The sequence below is a fragment of the Fundulus heteroclitus genome, chromosome 15, assembly GCF_011125445.2.
Source record: "Fundulus heteroclitus isolate FHET01 chromosome 15, MU-UCD_Fhet_4.1, whole genome shotgun sequence".
Lineage (NCBI taxonomy): Eukaryota > Metazoa > Chordata > Actinopteri > Cyprinodontiformes > Fundulidae > Fundulus > Fundulus heteroclitus.
Genome location: NC_046375.1, coordinates 3,979,955 through 3,999,268, shown reverse-complemented (window position 1 = coordinate 3,999,268; position 19,314 = coordinate 3,979,955). Strand labels below are relative to the sequence as shown.

Here is a 19,314-nt window from a genome sequence, read left to right as displayed (position 1 = left end):
TCAAAAAATAAATAAATAAATAAATAACAGCAACAACATTAGAGTTCAGAGTAGTGACAGATCGGCCTGAAGTCATGTTTCAGAGCACAGCTGTTTGCAGCTAGGCTTAAAATCCTGAGCATATTTGGACATTAGTGTGTTAAGCTTTAAATTCCCCAAAAAATAATTAATCTATTAATATTTCAGCCTGTTTCTTCTTATTCAAAAAGGTAATGAGATCCTTTTCTCACCCTCCAAAACACAGAAATGACAGAAGGAAGGATGGCATAATGTGTGCCATCTGGCTGAACTTACATCCAGCCAGCGATCCATCAGTGCATCTGCTTCGCTCTCAAACGGAGCAGCACCACAGCCTGGCACCTGACGCAGGAGAGACTGGAGCTGTCTGCAGATGCTGCGCACCTCCTCGATGTCGTCGCCCAGACCATTCAGCTCTGCTTTAGTTTCCTTAACCTTTAAAACCCCAGATACAAAAATTATGACAAGTCACTCTCATGGGTCTGTAAAGCAGGGGTTCTCAAACTTTTCATGGCCAGGGACCCCTTAGCAGCAGTAACATTTTTCCAAGGACCCCTTAAGATTCCTCATGCTTATAGTATTTTTAAACAGCCTTTTGTACAGTTAAATACATTAGGAGTTATGCAAGTTTTTAAAAATATCTATAAATACACCTAATATTAGAGATTTGGTGGATATTAGATCCTCATTCTCAATAAAGTCAAACTTGATGTAACAGTTGTCCTACTTTCTAATTTTAGCTGATTTGGCTTTTACCTTACATGATCAAGGACGGAGTTAAATATTTGTCGGTTGTGTTATTTAGCTCAACCCCGACCCATCCTCAGCTGTGCCTCCTCAGGCCCGACAACATGCGTTTCACAGACCCTCAACCCATGGTTCGTGGACTCCCCAGGGGTCCAGGGACCCCAGTTTGAGGGCCACTGCTGTAAAGGACCTATATGATGCAAAATGAACTTTCCTGAACTTTTGGCTATGCTATGATGCTATTCTTTTATCAAAAATAAATGTCCAAAGTGGTATTTTAATAAATTAATTTATGTCTGAGTAATCCTCGCAAATTCTGCTCTCTGAGCAACAGCCTCTCCGTGACCTGGAAAACAAAGCCGTTCATCTCATGTCTACGTCTCGTTGCCTCCACCTACAGGAAGCGCCTTCCTTGACTGCTCCTCCCGGGCCTGGTAAACACCACCAATGCGCAATGATGTGAGCCAGAGCGCGATAATTTCTGCTCAAAGTAGAAACAAAGTGGCTCTTTTAGCACCTAGTCTACACAGCGAAAGCGACTGCTCTTTTCTGATGCCACGCTGCAGCTGCTCTATTGTGACCCAGTATGGGGAGAGGTAGTGTTGCAGCAAAGGTAAGCGTCTTTCTTCCAGGTCGGTAAAATAGCACCAGAAAGAAACATAATATTTCATAACAAAAGAATGCTCTGTAGTGCCAAAGGCAATATTCCATCACATATATATTGACTTTAGAAGGCTTACAAAAAACCATGATATAGACCCTTTAACACCCTTATGTAACCTAGTGTAATAAGATCTTAGTTTCACAGAGCCTTGCAGAAGAATTCACACACCTTGAACCTTTCCATGCTTTTCCCGTTACAACCTCAAACCTCAATGTAGTTTGTCGAATGAGAAGCTTCCCCGCAGCATGATGCTGCCACCGCCATGCATTACCATGAGGGATGCTGTGACTTTTTGCATTATTGCACATGTCTCCTCTCTGTCACATCTTGAGGACTGCCTGTATTGGTCTGCAGACTGCATATCTTACATTTTCAGAGGCGCACACGCAGGTGGACTTTGTTAGCTATCTAGGCGACTTCTAGAGAGACTTGATTGCATTTGATTTTATTTAAAGATATAGGAGGAAAGGGGGCTGAATACATATGCAAAGGGCATGTTCCAGGCTTTTATTTAATAATAGTAATGATTAAAAAATTGAAAACCAATCATTAACTTTCTCATTTGCTACTCTGTGTCGGTCCACCACAAAAAAAGCCTAATAAAATGCGTCTAAATTTGTGGTTTTAACAGGACAAAGGTTCTAGGGGTGTGCATCCTTTTGCATGGGGTTAAAACCCCTGCCGTACCTTAGTGTGTAGCCTCTGCAGGTAATCCTTTCCAACGTAGGAGGCTCGTTCACCGATGGTTGTCTCAGCCCTCTGCAGTGTGCCAGTCAGCTCACCGCGCATGCTCTGAAACCTCCTCAGCAGGTCCGTCAGGACGTGAGACTGCTCCAAACTGTGTGCAAACCAACACAAAAAACAACAACAACAAAGAAACGTCACAAACACACATCAACAAAGAAAGATGCTTCATGTCTACGTTTTTTCCTTGGTTTTACCGGTCTGACGTGGCCTTCGTCGTCTCCTCCCAGAGATCCTCCACCTCTTTGGTCTGATTCTCTGGGATCTTAGATTTTGGAGAAGCGTCACGTATTCGCTGCACCTCAGAGCCGAGGCCGGCGAGAGAACTTTCCAGCTCTGTCAAAGCACGCGTGTCCTGCAATTGGAAATTGAAGGGCATTAAAAGGCTGCTTGTTTTCTGTGTTCGTTATTTGCTGGAATTGTACAGAGGCTGATTTGAGCGGGCAAGAACTGCATCATGCAACATTTGGATTTATTTAGTTGAACTGCATGGTGATTCAAGTTGAGCGGACCAGCTGAGCGCCGTACCTCTGCTGCAGAGCGGGCAGAGTGGGTTCCAGCAGCTCCAGCCTCTCAGCTGCTGCCTTGGTCTCCCTCAGCTCTGCTAACAAGGCAGATTTCCTCTGGACCAAACTCTCGCGCTCGTTTTCGTCTTTCCCAGCGTGACGGCTGCAGCTCCGTTGCTTCTGGTCTTTGGTTTTTAAAAAGCCTTCTTCGGATCTCCACGTCTGAATCTTACGCTCTTGACCCTTCTGCATTTTCGATCCGTCGTCTCCTTCCTGCTTCCTCTTTTCGAGCACCGACGCCTCTTCTGTCCCGCCTGGAGCAGACTGCTCCCGGTCCTGTTTGGCCGAATCGTTCCTCCGTGTCTCCATGAGACGCCTGTCCTCACTGTTCTGGGTTTCTTTCCTTTCCTGAAGCTCCAGTTCTCTCTCCCTGTCTTTTCCCGTGGCTCCCATCCGCTCGGACACACGGTCCAGCACATCGCGACACGTCACAGAAGCCCCATCCATGGTCAGAGTCATCCCCACCGCCTTCAAACTACGGTCGACAATATGAGATTGCTCCATGGCAGGCTTCAATCTCTCCGTTGCTGCCTGCCAAGAATGTCTCTCTTCTTTCTGGTCTGTTTCAGTTTCCAGCCCGTCGGGGTCCCGCTTTGCCAGCAGGGCTGGGATCTCGGCCTTGATGTCTCTCAGGGTGGCCAGGAAATGATCCAGCGCTCGTACCGTGGACTGAACTTCGTCCAGCTGCTGCCTGAGCTGCTCCAGGTGATGAACGTTAGTGAGCGGCTGGCAGGGGGATTGCTGCGACGCGGCCCCCGGCCCTCGCCTTTCCTCCTCAGCCCTTTGTTCTGCTAGCCTTCTCATTTCATCCTGCAGCGTTTCATCCATCCCCTTTGGAGACACATCAAGGATTAGCGCTGTAACGTTTGCATATTTCGGTCCAGAAAACCCACACACACGGACTGGTTGAAAGCAGCGGTTTACCTTCAGGGCGGAAAACATGGTGGATCCAACCAACACCAGAGAGGAGACGTCCAGCGACTGTCTGGTGATCTGATGGAGTCTCTCTGCGATTATTGTTCCCCGATCGCCTGCAGGCTCCATCGGGTCCGGGGGATTTTTCAGAGGCACCATTCTGCTGCACCAAGGATCACAGAAAGAAAAGCTGCATTTCGTTATTGTGTTTAACAGAAGTTTATATTCCATTCAATATAGTTTGTTCTCACAGGTTTTACACAATTTTCTATTCTATTCTTTCTATTAATTTCAGTCCAACTCTGCTAATCTTACATTTTCTGCGAACCCAAACATCACAGTCCCACAGCAGAGGCACTGTTAAAAGGGAAAGAAAACTGTTTACCAGGTAAAAAGTTTCTAATATTATAAACTTAATGAAAATGAAAGTGCATGCACTAATACGCCGCAGCATTAAAATCTCCTGCCCACCGGGCCCCAGATGTTCAGCCCGCCTGACTCCAGCTGATGGCAGCATAGACCCACTGAGCTGTGGGAGTAGAAAAGATCTTTGGGGTCATGCTGACCTCAGGTTGGCCCTGGTTGGATTGGTCCATTGAAGAAAGTCAGGAAATTTGGGTTGCAGACACTTGGAAGACTGCGTCATAAATAATTAGGCTGCTGACTAATTTTACACACTATTGCTAAACTGTTTTTCATTCTAATAACCAACATGAGTTTTCAATAAATTAACATTTAAAAATCGATATAAAAGTGATCTATTCATTCACCGGTGGCTCTTTCTGTTGCTGCTCAGTTGCTCCTCTTCTCTTTTTTTGATACGATTGCTTTACTACATCTCAAAGTAATCTGCGTTTATTTATTTTTTTGTCACTTTCACCTCTGCTGCTTTGACAACAGAAACCTGGCACAAGGACAACAGAAAATACAGTGCCTTGCAAAAGTATTCATACCCCTTAGCTTCACTCTAACACGTGAACATGCTTTCATCTAAAACAGTGCTGTCACAGTTCTGTCGTTTCCAGACTCTGACGGGTTGCCTTATAGATTCTACCACCAGAACTTTGCATCTCTGCAGCTCCTCCATCGCTGCCACAGACATCCGTGCATCAGATTACTGCTCTCCTTACTCTTTCTGAGCTTAGATGGATGGCTGACATGCAGTTGTGCCGTACTCTTTCCACTTTTAGATTTTAGAGACAGTCATTTTCTGTGAGGCCTTCAAACTGCGGAGCATATACACTGCTCAAAGAAAATAAAGGGAACACTTAAACAACACAACGTAGCTCGCTGACGCGTTAGTCCAGGTCTGGGAGGAGATCCCTCAGGAGGCCATCCGCCATCTCATCAGGAGCTGCCCAGGCGTTGTAGGGAGGTCCTACTGGCACGTGGAGACCACACACACGCTACTGAGCCTCATTTAGATTTGTTTTAAGGACATAATATCAAAGCTTGGAGCCACCTAGTGTGTTTTTCAACTTTTATTTTGAGTGTGGCTCCAAATCCAGACCTCCATGGGTTAATAAATTTGATTTCAATTGATAATTTATGTGATTTGGTTGTCAGCACATCCAACTATGTGAAGAACAAAGTATTTAATAAAAATATTTCATTCAAGCAGATCTAGGATGTTATTTTAGTGCTCCCTTTATTTTTTGAGCAGTGGTATTTTATAACTGCTTTCTTCCTGAGCTATGTGGTGTAGTAGATATTATTCAGGGGTATCGGTGTAAAGGGGGGCTGGCAGCAAATGTACTTTACAAATATTTTTTTCCTACCCTTTTGCAATTATGGCCCGTCTTGTATGAGTCTATCACATTAAATTAGAGCAAAGTAGCCAGAAGTCTTCCATTTCAACCTGACTAAATGGGAGAATGCCTCTAAAGCCCTGTGTACGATAGCAACAATTTCCATAGTATGAATGACCAATTTAAACTCGTGAGAGGCAGTGCGGACATAATGCAAACTTCTTGACTTATCTGCTGCCTCCGCTGTGACCACTCAGAGGATAAAAAAACCTTTTTAGCTTGTACCTTCCTGCTGCATCCTGTTCAGTGGGTAGCTCCTCCCGCGGTGGCACCGCCGGTTCTGGGATGACGGTCCACTCCGCCTCCTGTTTGCTCTCCACAGTGTTGCTCCCAACAACCGCCTGGAAGATGGGAGAGTTGCATGGTAACAGATCACCGAGGCAAAGGGGAGAAGATGGAGCAGGGAGCCTATCCGATTACAAAAGATTAGCGTCCCGTACAGGTCAAGCACGGGCAGTGAAACTGCTGAGTGTACTTCTGTCTGGGCAGGTTGGTGTAAAGCAAAAATACTAGTAAGTCAGTAAATATAAATGATTTTGTTATGATAAATATATACACTATATACCCTATTCTAAATTAATGCACATTTTCAAGACAGTAGGATGTTTTCATAAAGTATTGGGTTTATTAAATTCTAATATAACAATAAGGCTAAAAAATCTATTAATTGCTTATGATTTTAAAGCTGCACAGAAAACATTTTTACACAAAAGTAAAAAAACAAAAAACAAACTTGTGATCAAATGCTTTCAACTTTTAGCATCACATTCATAAATGGTTAAAAGAATGGCTTGTAATTGTATAGCGCTTTATCAAGTCAGACGACCCTAAAGCGCTTCACACTACAGTCAGTCATTCACACCCTGACGGTGGTGAGCTCTGTTAGTAGCCACAGCTGCCCTGGGGCGGACTGACAGAGCCCAGGCCGGCACCACCGGACCCTCTGACCACTGCCAGCAGGCAATTAGTGTGAAGTGTTGGTTTATCTAAGTATGAAAGAGTCAGTCTAATGACTAGAGAGACAGATCTAAGGCCAAATTTAAATTATTGTTAAATTATGTTAAACCACTAAAGGCTTTGCAAGTCTGACGGCCAAGACAAGCTGAATGAAAGAGGATGTTGGGAGCTGAGGAAAAACAATCATAAAACATAGAAGAAAATCCAGATAATCAGACTAAAGGAAACTTGTCTGACAAGATAAATTAAGTAATTGGCCAAAAATGTCAATACTAAGAAGGTCAAATGGCCAAAACACGATTTGGCCAAATCTGGTTTATAGGGTTGTTTTGCTGTATTGGGGAAAACAATAATGGAATAGGGTGGACTATGAAAGAAACCTGATTGTAAACCTTTGTAAAACATCCTCAGCTTGAGGTTAATTTGTCCATTTTAACAGCGGAGCATCAAAACATACTAACAGCTTTGCACCTTATCTGAAAGTCACAAAGGGAGCAAGCCAGAATTAGGACTTGAACCAGGCAGGAGACCTACGGAGAGCTCTAAAAACACATCCATGCAACTCTTCTCAGCATTCATATTTACCTTGAATATTTATTTGTATCAAATAGCTTTTATATGCTTTTATGATCCTTTCACAGGGTTAAGTCAGAAATTGATAAAGGCAAATTTAAAGAAGCAACAGTACATAAATATTTCCAAAGCACTTCAAAAACTATCTTAATGTGAAATACTCTAAACTTCCCATTTTTTCTGTTTCACATGTGAAAACGAAAAACCAAATGAAAAAAATATATAAATATATATAAATTAGTGGACGTCGCATAGACAATACACATATTATAGATTACTTTACTCAATCTTATGTGCACCTAGTGAGGAAAAACAGATGTTCATCTTCTCAACCATATAAATAAACAAAGCTTCAAAACTCACACTAAATTACATGAAGAAACATTTTATTTCATCATACCTGTATGTGACCTGGTGCTTGCTGATTGCTCTCTGCAGCGTGCAGCAGGCGCGCTCGCAGCAGCTGCTCTCTGGCTCGAAGTGAAGGCTTCTGCTTCTTCTCCCGGCCGCCTCCTTGGCTCTGCATCAGGTGGTCCTTGTTCCCCGACGGGACGTCCTGAACTCGCAGCTGGGGGGCATCACCGAGTCTTTGAGCGTGCACCGCCTCACCTGAGGGCAGGACGTCTCGTCGTGCACCGTCCAGGCCCTGCTCCGGAGTGAGGCTGCTGCTCGGCGGCACGTCGGCCAGACTCAGCAGGGTGTTCACCTCAAGCTGCCGTCCCCTGCTGAGATAAGAGAGGGGGAGGCCGGGGGCAGACAGAGTTACTCACCCCAACAGACGTTTCATTAAGTTTATAGGCTGCAGGGATTACAAAGATAAAAGTTTGCATCACCTACTTTATTAAGCTTAATGATTTTTTTCTCCCCCCCCCCCCCCCCAGGCCTGCAAAATGTAACATTAGTAAACGTGCAAGTGGCTTTGCAACACTTTTCTAAAGAAAATCTGTTAAAATGGAGTAAGAAAGGGCAACAAATTGAATGGAGTAAAGCAAACTAAAAAAATATTTAATAACAGAAATCGCTGAAAAGCAGAGAAACTAAAAAAAAAAAAAAAACTACAACAACGTGATAACTAAAACAAAGAAACTGTCAAAGAAAAAAAGATTGAAAGCCTGAACTTTGACAGGTAAAATCAGGGGAATGAATTTCAGCTGAAAATCAGCAACCAAAGACCTGACAGGAAGTAAAAAAAAAAAAGAAGTTCTGAAAAAAAAAAAAAAAATCTTTTATCACCGAGGATCCGGAGCCTGAAAACAGGTTAAAAACCTACACACAATGAGGAAACAAATATATTATACTTAAAATAGACTGCAGTTAGCAAAACATGACAGCTTAATCCAAAAATGCAAACCAGAAAAAAATAAATCTAGTTTGAAATGTTTGTGTTTTTAACAGACACATTCTGGCTGTATTTATCAGTCTACACATATCTGAGGAAAAGTCTCCAGCGCTGAAACAGTGAACAGCAAATATTTTGCTTTGTTTTCATGCTGGAAACGTAGCTGCGTGCAAAGGCTTACAATAAGTTCCCATTTGAGGAAAAACGGTTTTCTAGTTTGAAACTTGACCTTTTCAGTCTCTAGAGCAGCTAAAAGGAATCGGTTCATTTTTATACGGCACGAAAATAGGAAGTCATGGATTACAAAATAAAATGTCAAAGGTGCTCTGATCAATTTTGAAGCATGCATTTCAGAATGCTGCTGTTACGTTTCCTCTGTGGAAAATTTTAAGAAGTGCCACTAAATATGGAGGCCACTGCACAAGCTGCTGTTTCCTTCCATAGATAAACATTATTTTACCTTTTAGGCGACATTGCTGTCACGCTAGTTTGGGTTTTCTGCACTTTGCCGGGCTCAGTCTGTCGGTCCGTTGCCAAGCCGCGGGATACCTCTGGCGTCAGGATTTCACACAATTCTCCGAGAGCTTCAAAGCGCTCCTGGACGGACGCAGCGCCCTGGGTGACCGCCTGGGAGCGAGGAGGCAAAACGGAGAACAGCCTAAATTAACATCTCTCAGTCGGCGTCAGGCGTCGCGGCGACGTTAAACCCCTGCAAGTACCTGTCGGTCCTGCCGGAAGCGGCTGGGGTCGGCGGGGTCAGCAGCTTCATGCCGAGCGTTAGTGACATTTTCACGAACAGAAAACGGCGGCTTGGCCTCTCTGATTTTAGACGCCCGGATGGAAATAAAGTCGGCCATTTCTCTGCGCACGTCCTGAACGTGACACAACAAAAAGGGAGACGCTTGCCGTTGTCTGTTAGGCGTGCCATTGTCGTGTTAGTCGTTTCAGTGCACAGCAGATTGGTAAATGAGGATCATGATAGTTTTAGTTGATCAGATGAAAAGCGGCATATCAATCAAACAAACAAGCGCTTGTGACGGCTGCGCGTTCCTGTGTCTTCTGGGCCGAACAAAAGCCTTTGACTCTGTCCGGTTGCTGTCATACCTGCCACTGATTTCTGACCGAGTCAGAGAGAAGCATCAGGTCCTGGAGCTGAGGCCCGGAACAGAAGGCCCCAAAGGCTTCCACCGCACCCAGGAACTCGTCCAGCATGGCAGGCTGCAGGCTGCTCAGAGCTTTCTGCACAGAAAAAACACACGGCTGGACACGTGCACGGGCAGAACCGGACGCAGGGCAAACCAAAACGCGGCGGACATTTAACAAACTGGTTCCAACCCATGAGCAATTTGAAGTAGATGTGGAGCTGTGCCTGTTGCAGCACAAACAAGCTTTTTTTTCCCCCCCAGCATTTACAGTAATGTGCAACAAGGTAGAAATCCAACCAGTGTGCGAAATACCTGTCAATATTTGGGGGGGGGGGGTCCCCATCTCCCGATTGTTGCGCAATACCAATGTAAATTTTCTCAATATGCAGTAGGCCTATAACATTACAATGTCAAAGTCAAAGTTGGCTTTAATGTCAATTCTTCACATTTACCAGACATACAAGGACTCGGGAGGACGTTTCTCATTCACCAACAGTGAAACAGATAAAGTGCACAGGCACAACAGATAAGATCAGTTCCTAATACTAAAATTAAAAAATTTTTAGTATTAATTGTTGTCAGCATTACGTCTTTCTTCTGTTTGGCACGCACATGCCTAATTTGCATACGCAAACAGGATTGGCTGGCTCAACTTGGCAAAAAACAGAACATATTTCCCCCTGGGATCATTAAAGTATGTCTGATTCTGATTCTGATATTTGTGAATAAATGTTTTGAATTTTAAACACTGGACATGTTGAGCTTAAAAATTTTTTAGTGACCATTAGTGACAAAAATATATATTTCATTTTTAATTTTTTTGACACAATTTGAGGCCCCCTTCAAATTTTGTTTTGGAGGCTTTCAGGGGTTCTCATGGGTTAATCGGGGGGGTCGAGCCCCCCCGGACCCCCCCCCCGTATTTCGCACTCAGAATCCAACGCTTGATAAGATTTAAAATGGATTGAAATAAAATGAGCTGAATCTGATGAATCACCAACCTGTTTTTTCTTGTTCTGTGACTCGGTCATCTCTCTGCCACCAAACAACTTGATGGCCTGCTGGATGCGTCCCTGCAGACGAAGCCTGGCCTTCTCCAGTCGGCTCCTGGCCATTGACTGGGCTTTAGAGTGGACCTCGCTGTGGATCATGAGCGGCGGCGGTGTGCGAGTCGACCCCTGAGTGGGTTTTGGTTGCGGCGCCGCTCTGAACACATGCTTGGTGCTTTGACTGTGGGAACTTTGCGCCGAGCGCTTCGTTCCCGCTGCGTCCGTAGACAGTGCGGGACTCTTAGTTTGAGCAGGAAACGGACTCTTCGGTACCGGCACCATCAAAATCTGAGGCATCGTTTTCATTTCTGCGGGGGAAACAGGGCCCTTCCTCTCCTCCTGGAGACGTCTCGTCCCCTGTTCAGGAAACGGAACCGGCTCCGGAGTTTGCAGTTTAACCTTTACGATCTGTTTGACATGTTTGGTCCGGGCCAGAACGTATGAGCCCGTCTCTGGGTGGATGGTTTCAGAGGGTTGTGTCTGTTCACGGAAGTCACCAGCTTGCTGTTTGAAACCACAGGAACTAAACTTTTCAAGTACTTCCTGCACAAATGAAAAAAAAAAAAAAGATGCATTACACCAAGTTTCTGATCCACAGTAACTAATTGACCAAATCCTGCGTATTCAGCTGAACTTACTTGGCTTTGAGAGACTGAGGCTGCAGTCCTGTCCTGCATGTCATTGGTACTTAAATGCTGCAGAGGAGAGGATTTCTGGCGCTCTGCGACGAGGCCTTCCAGGTGCTGCCGCTCAGACGCCACCTGCTGCGCTAGCTGCAACCCTCGAGAGAGCAACGCCTACAACGATGCATTCAGACACATTTTATTCTAACAAATCAAAAACACCCATCTCTCCCATAGACTGTTCATAAAGGTGTTCTTGTTGTTGCTTACTTTGGCTGCAGAATCTAGTGCCGAGTGTCCTCCTCTGTGCTTCTTCTCCACCAGCTGTTCGTAGAAGCCCAGGGCTTCTGTGCTGCAGTGATCTAGTTCAGCCACACGTCCTTCGAGTTGTGACGCTGCTCTCTGCAGCTCCCCACAGGACCTTTCTGCTTCAACGACCTGCCAGAAGGATGTAAGCGGTCAAAAAGCCATTTGTTTATTATTGTCCTGCAGAAGAGATCCACCTTTTGTCACCCTGCAACCAAAAATGTGTAGCATGCAATACTAATCAGCTCCCTTCACTCTTAAATCCTGTGAAAGCACTTCGCTCTCAGACTGCAGGTCTGCTGCTGGTTCCTAGAGTCTCTAAAAGTAGAATGGGAGGCAGATCCTTTAGCTATCAGGCTCCTCTCCTGTGGAACCAACTCCCAGTTTTGGTCCATGAAGCAGACACCCCGTCTACTTTTAAGACTAATCTTAAAACTTTCCTTTTTGACAAAGCTTATAGTCAGAGTGGCTCATGTTACCCTGAGCTACCTCTATAGTTATGCTGCTATAGGCATAGGCTACTGGAGGACATCAGGGTCTATTTCTCTCACTCTGCTGAGTTCTCCTACTGTTCTCCAATTTACATTGTCTGTTGTTATTTCAACTTTTATCTTTTTGTTCTCTGTCTTTTTCCTCTTCATAGTAGGTACACCTGGTCTGGCGTTCTGTTAGCTGTGACATCATCCAGGGGAGGCAGATCATCCTCTATTACCATCCAATGTAGAAAGTACTCCTAGATCAATATGTCCTTCTGTGCTTTTTGTGTCTCTGCTCTGTCTTCTCTAACCCCCAGTGGGTCGAGGCAGATGACCGTTCACACTGAGCCTGGTTCTGGTTCTGCTGGAGGTTTTCCTCCCTGTTAAAGGGGAGTTTTCCTCTCCACTGTCGCTTCATGCATGCTCAGTATGAGGGATGGCTGCAAAGCCATCAACAATGCAGACGACTGTCCACTGTGGCTCTACGCTCTTTCAGGAGGAGTGAATGCTGCTTGGAGAGACTTGATGCAACCTGCTGGGTTTCCTTAGAGAGGAAACTTTCTGACCAATCTGCATAATCTGATTGAATTTGCCTTTGGAAAGTGCCTTGAGATGACATGTTTCATGAATTGGCGCTATATTAATAAAATTAAATTGAATTGAAACAAATATCCTCCACAAATAACTTCCTTAACAGAACCCACTGATGTGTAATTTAATCTCTGGGCAAATCCAGCTGTTCTATGAAGGCCTCAGAGGTTTGTTCAAGAACGTTTGTGAAGAAGCGGCATCATGAAGACCTAATGCAGTTTTAAAATAACACCCCCAGCTTTGAAAATCTCACCAACAACTGGTAAACTGATTCTACCAACAAACATCTTCCATTTCAGCTGACAGGCCGGGCAAGGAGAGCAATATGCAGAAAAGGAGAGAGGTCCATGATAACTCTGGAGATCCACATTTTCTATGTGCTCGTCAAGCACTGATGGAAGATGAGTGGAGGTTGAAGGTTTAACTCCCATTATGACAACAACCCTAAACATGCAGTCCAATTAAATAACGTCAGGTGCACATCACGCTTTTATTTGTAACTTATGTTGAACACCACGAGTATTTTTTCTCCAGCAACAATGATTGTGTATTTAGTGTTGGTCTTTTTTCAAAAAAAAAAAAAAAAAAAAAAAGTATTTAATATAAATTTGAGTTTGTGGTTGGCAGGTGACAAAATCTGCAAAAGATCAAGTGCTATAAATGCTTTTACGGTCGATGTCTTCGATGTCTAATTTGCATTTTCTTATCTTTAGATGGGCACAGACAATAAATAATAAATAAACCAGCGCTGCATATTACTTTTAGGAGAGTTTGCTGAAGGTTTTCTATCTGGGCTGCCTGAGGGTCTGCAGAAGGGACGTTGCACGACGCATCCACCTCTTCCATCTTTGTTCTCATGGACTGAAAGAGAGCGATGACAAAATATAGTAAGTCTAAAACATTTTTTTTTTTAAATCCATAATTTCATTGTCTAATAATTATGCTCACCTGTAGCCTTTTTCTAACAGCCTTCAGAGGGACGGAGGCTACCTCCAGCGGCTGTACCATGAGCAAACCAGCCTCCTGTATGAGTGATTCTGACATCAGGAGAGAAGAGGAACCAACTCTGGGTGAAGATGATATTTCCTAGGGAAAGAAAAAAAAAATCCTTTTTAGGAATGTATTGTCCCAAAAAGAGATTGACGGATAACTCTGAATGGGCGTGCAGTCTTACAAACACGGTCTTCTTCATGCGCTCAGCCCACTGCATGTTGACTTTGCTGAGTCGCTTCACCAAGGTGAGGCTGACCGAAGCTTCCGTCATTTCAGTAAGGAAGTTCCCCGCCTCATTTAACCGGGCGTGGCATGAAGTCCACTCTCCCATCTCCTAGAGCGTCCAAATGTAAGAAAGTTAATCTAAAGCCACTTTAACGGATTCGATTCTGAGTTACACATTTTCAGGACATCTGAGCTGAGGTCACCTGTGCTTCTGCGGCCGCAGGCTGCGCCAGCCAAGCCTCCAGAGAAGTCAGGCTCCTGTTGTACACATCCCAAGCAGACGCCACTCTGTCCATCGTTTCTTTTGCAGCCGCCGTCTTCTGCTTGAGCAGCTCTGCTTCGCTCTCTGCTTCCTTCACCTGACGAGCGACAAGCTGGGACTCTCCACCTGGGAAACAAAGAGTGTGGAGAAGTAAATCATTGCTTTTTAAGAGTGAATGCAAAAAAATATATATATATCATGACAATTGGCACACTTTGCTTGCATATACAGTCATATTCAGCACATTAGAATGGTGCCACTTTACAATACGGTTCCCTGTATAGATGGCTAAAAAATATAGTCTGTAAACACTTTATAACTCATTCATAAATGTTTATTATGCCGTAATTAAGGGCAAGGAAAAGAAAAACAGACCGGTTTCTCACCAAATAGTGAGCCTAATGTTTTCAAGTGCATCTTTAATCTATAGTTGCTTATAATAAACATTTACTGCCTTGTAAGCACAAACCGGTCAGGTTTATCTCTTTCTCGCCCTCAGTTAATGCACACTCTCAACACCAAGGGTTTACAGACTAATTAATAACGTATCTATAAACTATTAGCAGTCTATAAGGGGAGCCGAATATGCATTTGAACGTTTTAATGCTGGGGGCTATGTGTTTTGGTTGGATATGACAGAGAGCCTCTCCAGAACAGCCATTCATAGTGGGTCTGGTATTAATATATGTAGAAAACCAGCTCGTGCCCACTATAAAGATTAGACTAGACCAAAAAAAGAAACGTTACAAGTATTTGTCAGGAATGTAGCTGCAAACCAAAATGACATTTTATAGGTACTGAAAGGTTATGTGGAAAACAATATGGATAGTGTATGTAGCAGCAGGATGCGTAGCAACAATGAGCAGGACATCTGATGATGCAGAGAGTAAAGTTACGTCACAGTGACCACGTAAAAGGACGGTGGAGGATTTTTGAGGCTGTGGTGTTGTGCGTTAGCGTGCTTGGCCCTTGTATTTTGAAAAGCATGACAACCCCTAGATGATTTCAGTTGGAAAATTATCAAAAACATGTCATCAAATCAAAACAATATATAGTTCATAAGCCAAAGAAAATCAAGAGAGGACAGTCTGGAGAAATGTTTTAAAGAATCCGTCTCTCTGTGCTGTCCTTTAGGTAAGTTTTTGTGTTTCTTCATGAAAAATTTTCTTTTTGATTCAAGGGTTTCAGTAACCTGTACCCAGGCTGCCACTGAGTGTGCTTGGTGCTGTACCTAGAGAGGCTTTGCTGATGTAGACGTTCATCTGGTCCTTCAGGCTTTGGAGAGCATCAGTCAGAATCAGGAGCAGCCTGTGACGCTCTACTGTTTCCTGGTAGACGACCACAGAGAAGATGAAAAATGTTGCTGTTTTTCAGAAGCAAATAGAGAATCTGATGATCTGTAGGACACCATTGTCTAAAAATAGATATGATTTTGGAATCTAGAGATAATTAACTGTCAAATAAAATTGCACTTGAAGATTTTCGCCTTGCTTTTTCAGATTTGAACTCACGTGCCAGTCGAGCAGCAGAACCTGCACGGACTCCTGGGACCGGTACGGAGCGCTCCAGGACTGGACCTTGGTCCTGACGTCCCTCAGAAGATCCAGGACCGTGTGACGAGACTCCTCAAACTCCAGCTTTCTTACTTCGTATTCCGCTGAGACCCGGAGGCCGGTCAAACTGTTTTTAAATCAGAAACAAAATGACATCCTTGTTTCTGTATTTTATAACATCGTCTAATGGGACTTGAACGATTATTTCACACACCGGTTTCTAATGTCGTCGAGCTTTTCAGGGGGCACCCTTAGATTCCCTGATTCGTCCACATTGTGGAAATTATCGGTGAGCTTCACATAATGATTCATCTCCTTAACCAATGTCTGAAAAACAACATCAGATGCTGAGCAGATGAACAACATACAAATTGACAAGTTTAATAAAAGGTTTGGGATTTTCTTATGCTTCCGGTACTAATTTGCAGTATTCTTATTGTCAGTGTCTGCTGCTACGCCAGAAAACTACCTTTAGTTGGTCTTGTTTTGTTCTTGCATGTTTGGCAGCCTCTGAATGGTCTTCTGTTCTCCCTCCCTCCTCTTTTAGCGCTGCCTCTCCTCTCTGCAGCCACAACACCACTGAGTCCAGAGGAGGAGGAAGACTCTGCTCCAGGTCTGCTTCACACTTTTGGAGCTGAAGAATGATAAAGTCATTCAAACCTAGGGCTGGACGATAATTTAATAACGATATACATATCGATAGGACGTGTGTCGATGATAGAAAGAAGGATCAATAAAAGGTTCAATAGAATAAAAGATTTCCTTCCTTATGCGTTTTAGCCATTTAGGTTAATATTACAGTCATTACATCCTCCCAACCAATCACAACGCAGACCCAGGAACGCTCTGTCACCTTCAAAGAGTTCAGAGAGCATGGGTTCTTTTTTATTTTTAAAAAACTTGTAGGTTTGGTAAAAAGTTGGTTGTATAAAGGTTTGAGTTTTAATTCAGTGTTTGTGTGTTCTGTATCTAAAGAACAGGGTCGCTAAGCAGCAGCATAAAATGGCCAGGGCTGCACTTAAAATAGATGTCTTGAATTTGTTAATAATTATCAATATCAATCCGATGTGATTTCTATTTTATCGATATGCTATTTTTCTATAATGTCCTATTCAACCTTTCTAAACACATGTATGGAATCTATTTCCTCTGTCATTAGTGTTAAGAATCAATGATATCAACTCCATGAATGTTTAAAACAGCGAAAACTTCCTGCACTTCCAGGATAGACATAATGTGATAGAAATGCTCGTCCATGTTTTGTTTTATAAAAGAAAAAAAAAAAAAAATATATATATATATATATATATATATATATATATATATATATATATATATATATATATATATATATAATTTCTAAGGCAATCTCCTTGAAACAACTCCATGGTTGGAGGAATATCTTCACTCAGCTGCAAATTTTGTTTTTTTTTAAATATATACACTTTGAAAAAAACAGCAGGGTGCGATGGTGGTGCAAGGGCAGAATCTGTGACCCACGTGAGGCCACAGTCTCGGGTTTGAATCCCAAGCCCTTGGGCATGTCTTCCCCTACTCTGTCTCAACCCTACTTCCTGTCCTCCTACAGTCAAATAAAGGCCACCAGTGGCACAAAAACAAATTTGCTGAAGCCACTAATTGTGAAAGATAGGATTTAAAGCAAAATCTCACTTTGAATTTTTATTTTTAATCACATACCTTTAATGTGGATAGATAGAAATAACTTTATTAGGGAGAAGTTTGGGCATGACAGTGGAAAAAACGCGTAGAGTTACACACTAGATTAAGTAATATGAATAACAATTATGAAGGCAATTTTTTATGTAAGTTCTTATTTAAGCAAAACACAATTAACTTATCAGGAATGGGGGAGAAAATATTGTCCAGTTATTATGTTTGAATACATGTATTAATTAATTTATTTATTATTAATTGGTCCAGATTCTGTCTATACTTTTCAACTCACTCTGACCAAAAGAGCTTTTCCTGTAACATTTCATTGCCTTTGATTTTGGTCATTTCTTTTAGGTTGTTATCCTGCTAATAGACAAAATGACGAACCGTCTTCCTTTTGCTTGTTGAGTTCAGTACCTTGTGATTTAAAATATCCTAATAATAAAAAGAGTAGATGATGCCATACTTTCTATCAAAGTTCATCCCTGCGCTGCAAAAAGGGAACTAAACTATTTGTCCTTGAATGGCCTGGCAAGTTTAAATGATCTGCCAAAGGAAAAAGGTTTTGCACTTCAAATAGGAACAACTCATCTTCATCATCTTATTTCAAGTATATTATATCTACTTATCTTATTCTAAGGGTAAAAATACTCATTCCATTGGCAGATAACCCTATTTACCTGCTCAAATACATTAATTTCAAGAAAATTAAACTTACTTTTAGTTCCCTTTTTGCAGTGTGGTTTCAGATCAGACCCTCTTGAAGTGTTTCTTTAAGAAAAGCTAGTCTAGTAAACCTCAAAGTCTGAGTTCATGTATGTGATGGCAGAACAAAAAATGATTTTTTTTTCTGCTGTGTATGCCATTATTTTTGCTGCTGTTATGTTTTATTATTTCTCTGACTGTGAGCAGAGGTAAAATGAACTGGGATCCTTATCCAGCCTTTTTTCAAAGGTTGGATTTTTATTTCTGTTTTTCAATTTGGGATAATGCTATAACAATCCAAGATGAATTTATTTTTAGAAGTATTTTACACTTTTTTTTAATCACAGTTGAAAATTAATGCATTTATGTCTGTAGCTAGGGAGGAAAAAATTAATCAATATGGTATTTTAAAATCTGCTTGCTTGTAGTTTTGAGGTTCTCTGTGTGTGCACTGTTCCAAAATCTTATAGCAGGGAAACTGGAAAAAACTGCCAAGGTTGACAAGCAGCTTCACAGTTTGTTAATTCAATCAAGGTTTCATTTTATACCATAGTTAGGCAGGAGTGATTAAAATCAAGGTGCTTTTTCTGCCGAGCAGATTCTCCCACCTCTTCCTCCAGACGTTCCCACGCGGTCCTCAGAGCTTGCTCTTCTGGATTCAGTTCTGGGCATCGTCTTGTGGCGGCAAAGAGACGCATAACCGCTCTTCTCTGCTCAGCGAGGGAAGCAATGAGGCCCTCATATAGCTGCGAAAGGAAACCAGCAACTATTGTGACCCAGCAATATGAAATAAATGCATTTTGTAAGTACTGGTGCATCGCGTTACCTGATATTTTTCCGCATAGGTGGATCCCTCCGCTGCTTTCCATGTTTCTGAAAGCTCCTGATAGGCCTGCTGAATATCCTGCGCTCGTTCATTTGCAGACACCTACAATATCATTTCTAAAGTTAGTACAAGTAAGCATTACAGTGTTAAGTCTGGTAAATTACACAGTTACAGCTGGATAATCGCAAACGCAGCTGTGTAACCAGGTTTTTTTTTACATATAAAAAATCCATCACTGAGAACACAAACATGTGCAACGAATGGTGAAAATGAAAGGCAAAAGATGGCAGAGAAGCAAGTACCTGGTGAAATGGTGAGATAGCAACCGCTGGAGAAAAGACAGCATGCAGTTTCTCAGGGGAGAAAACTGAAGGCTGCTCCGAAGGAAACAGCTTTACCGCCACCAGTTCAGAGAAAGAGAGATGGAGTCAGAGGGAAGAGAGGAGGAGATGAAAACTCGCAGAGGGAGATTTTAGAGGTTCAGAACAGGAAGAAACAACGGCTTAATTTCTCAGATTTTACCAACTGACATTACAGGACAGCGATTAAAGCTAA

General features: G+C 42.8%; 1 protein-coding gene across 1 annotated transcript in view; it reads right to left on the bottom strand.

Annotated features, from left to right (window-relative positions):
* syne2a (spectrin repeat containing, nuclear envelope 2a) overlaps window positions 1-19,314 on the bottom strand; it is a 32,691-nt gene that overhangs the window by 3,797 nt on the left and 9,580 nt on the right. The window contains exons 10-33 of the mRNA XM_036147588.1: window positions 19,062-19,151; window positions 18,760-18,861; window positions 18,542-18,679; window positions 16,024-16,188; window positions 15,769-15,881; window positions 15,513-15,681; window positions 15,233-15,329; window positions 13,943-14,127; window positions 13,696-13,848; window positions 13,470-13,607; window positions 13,281-13,382; window positions 11,419-11,586; window positions 11,164-11,322; window positions 10,478-11,068; window positions 9,436-9,570; window positions 9,051-9,203; window positions 8,792-8,958; window positions 7,393-7,714; window positions 5,688-5,803; window positions 3,664-3,817; window positions 2,701-3,570; window positions 2,371-2,525; window positions 2,117-2,267; window positions 295-453 (exon numbers count right to left, since the gene is read on the bottom strand). Coding sequence (XP_036003481.1) covers window positions 295-453; window positions 2,117-2,267; window positions 2,371-2,525; window positions 2,701-3,570; window positions 3,664-3,817; window positions 5,688-5,803; window positions 7,393-7,714; window positions 8,792-8,958; window positions 9,051-9,203; window positions 9,436-9,570; window positions 10,478-11,068; window positions 11,164-11,322; window positions 11,419-11,586; window positions 13,281-13,382; window positions 13,470-13,607; window positions 13,696-13,848; window positions 13,943-14,127; window positions 15,233-15,329; window positions 15,513-15,681; window positions 15,769-15,881; window positions 16,024-16,188; window positions 18,542-18,679; window positions 18,760-18,861; window positions 19,062-19,151 — 4,752 coding nt within the window. The remainder of the gene's footprint in view (window positions 1-294; window positions 454-2,116; window positions 2,268-2,370; window positions 2,526-2,700; window positions 3,571-3,663; window positions 3,818-5,687; window positions 5,804-7,392; window positions 7,715-8,791; window positions 8,959-9,050; window positions 9,204-9,435; window positions 9,571-10,477; window positions 11,069-11,163; window positions 11,323-11,418; window positions 11,587-13,280; window positions 13,383-13,469; window positions 13,608-13,695; window positions 13,849-13,942; window positions 14,128-15,232; window positions 15,330-15,512; window positions 15,682-15,768; window positions 15,882-16,023; window positions 16,189-18,541; window positions 18,680-18,759; window positions 18,862-19,061; window positions 19,152-19,314) is intronic.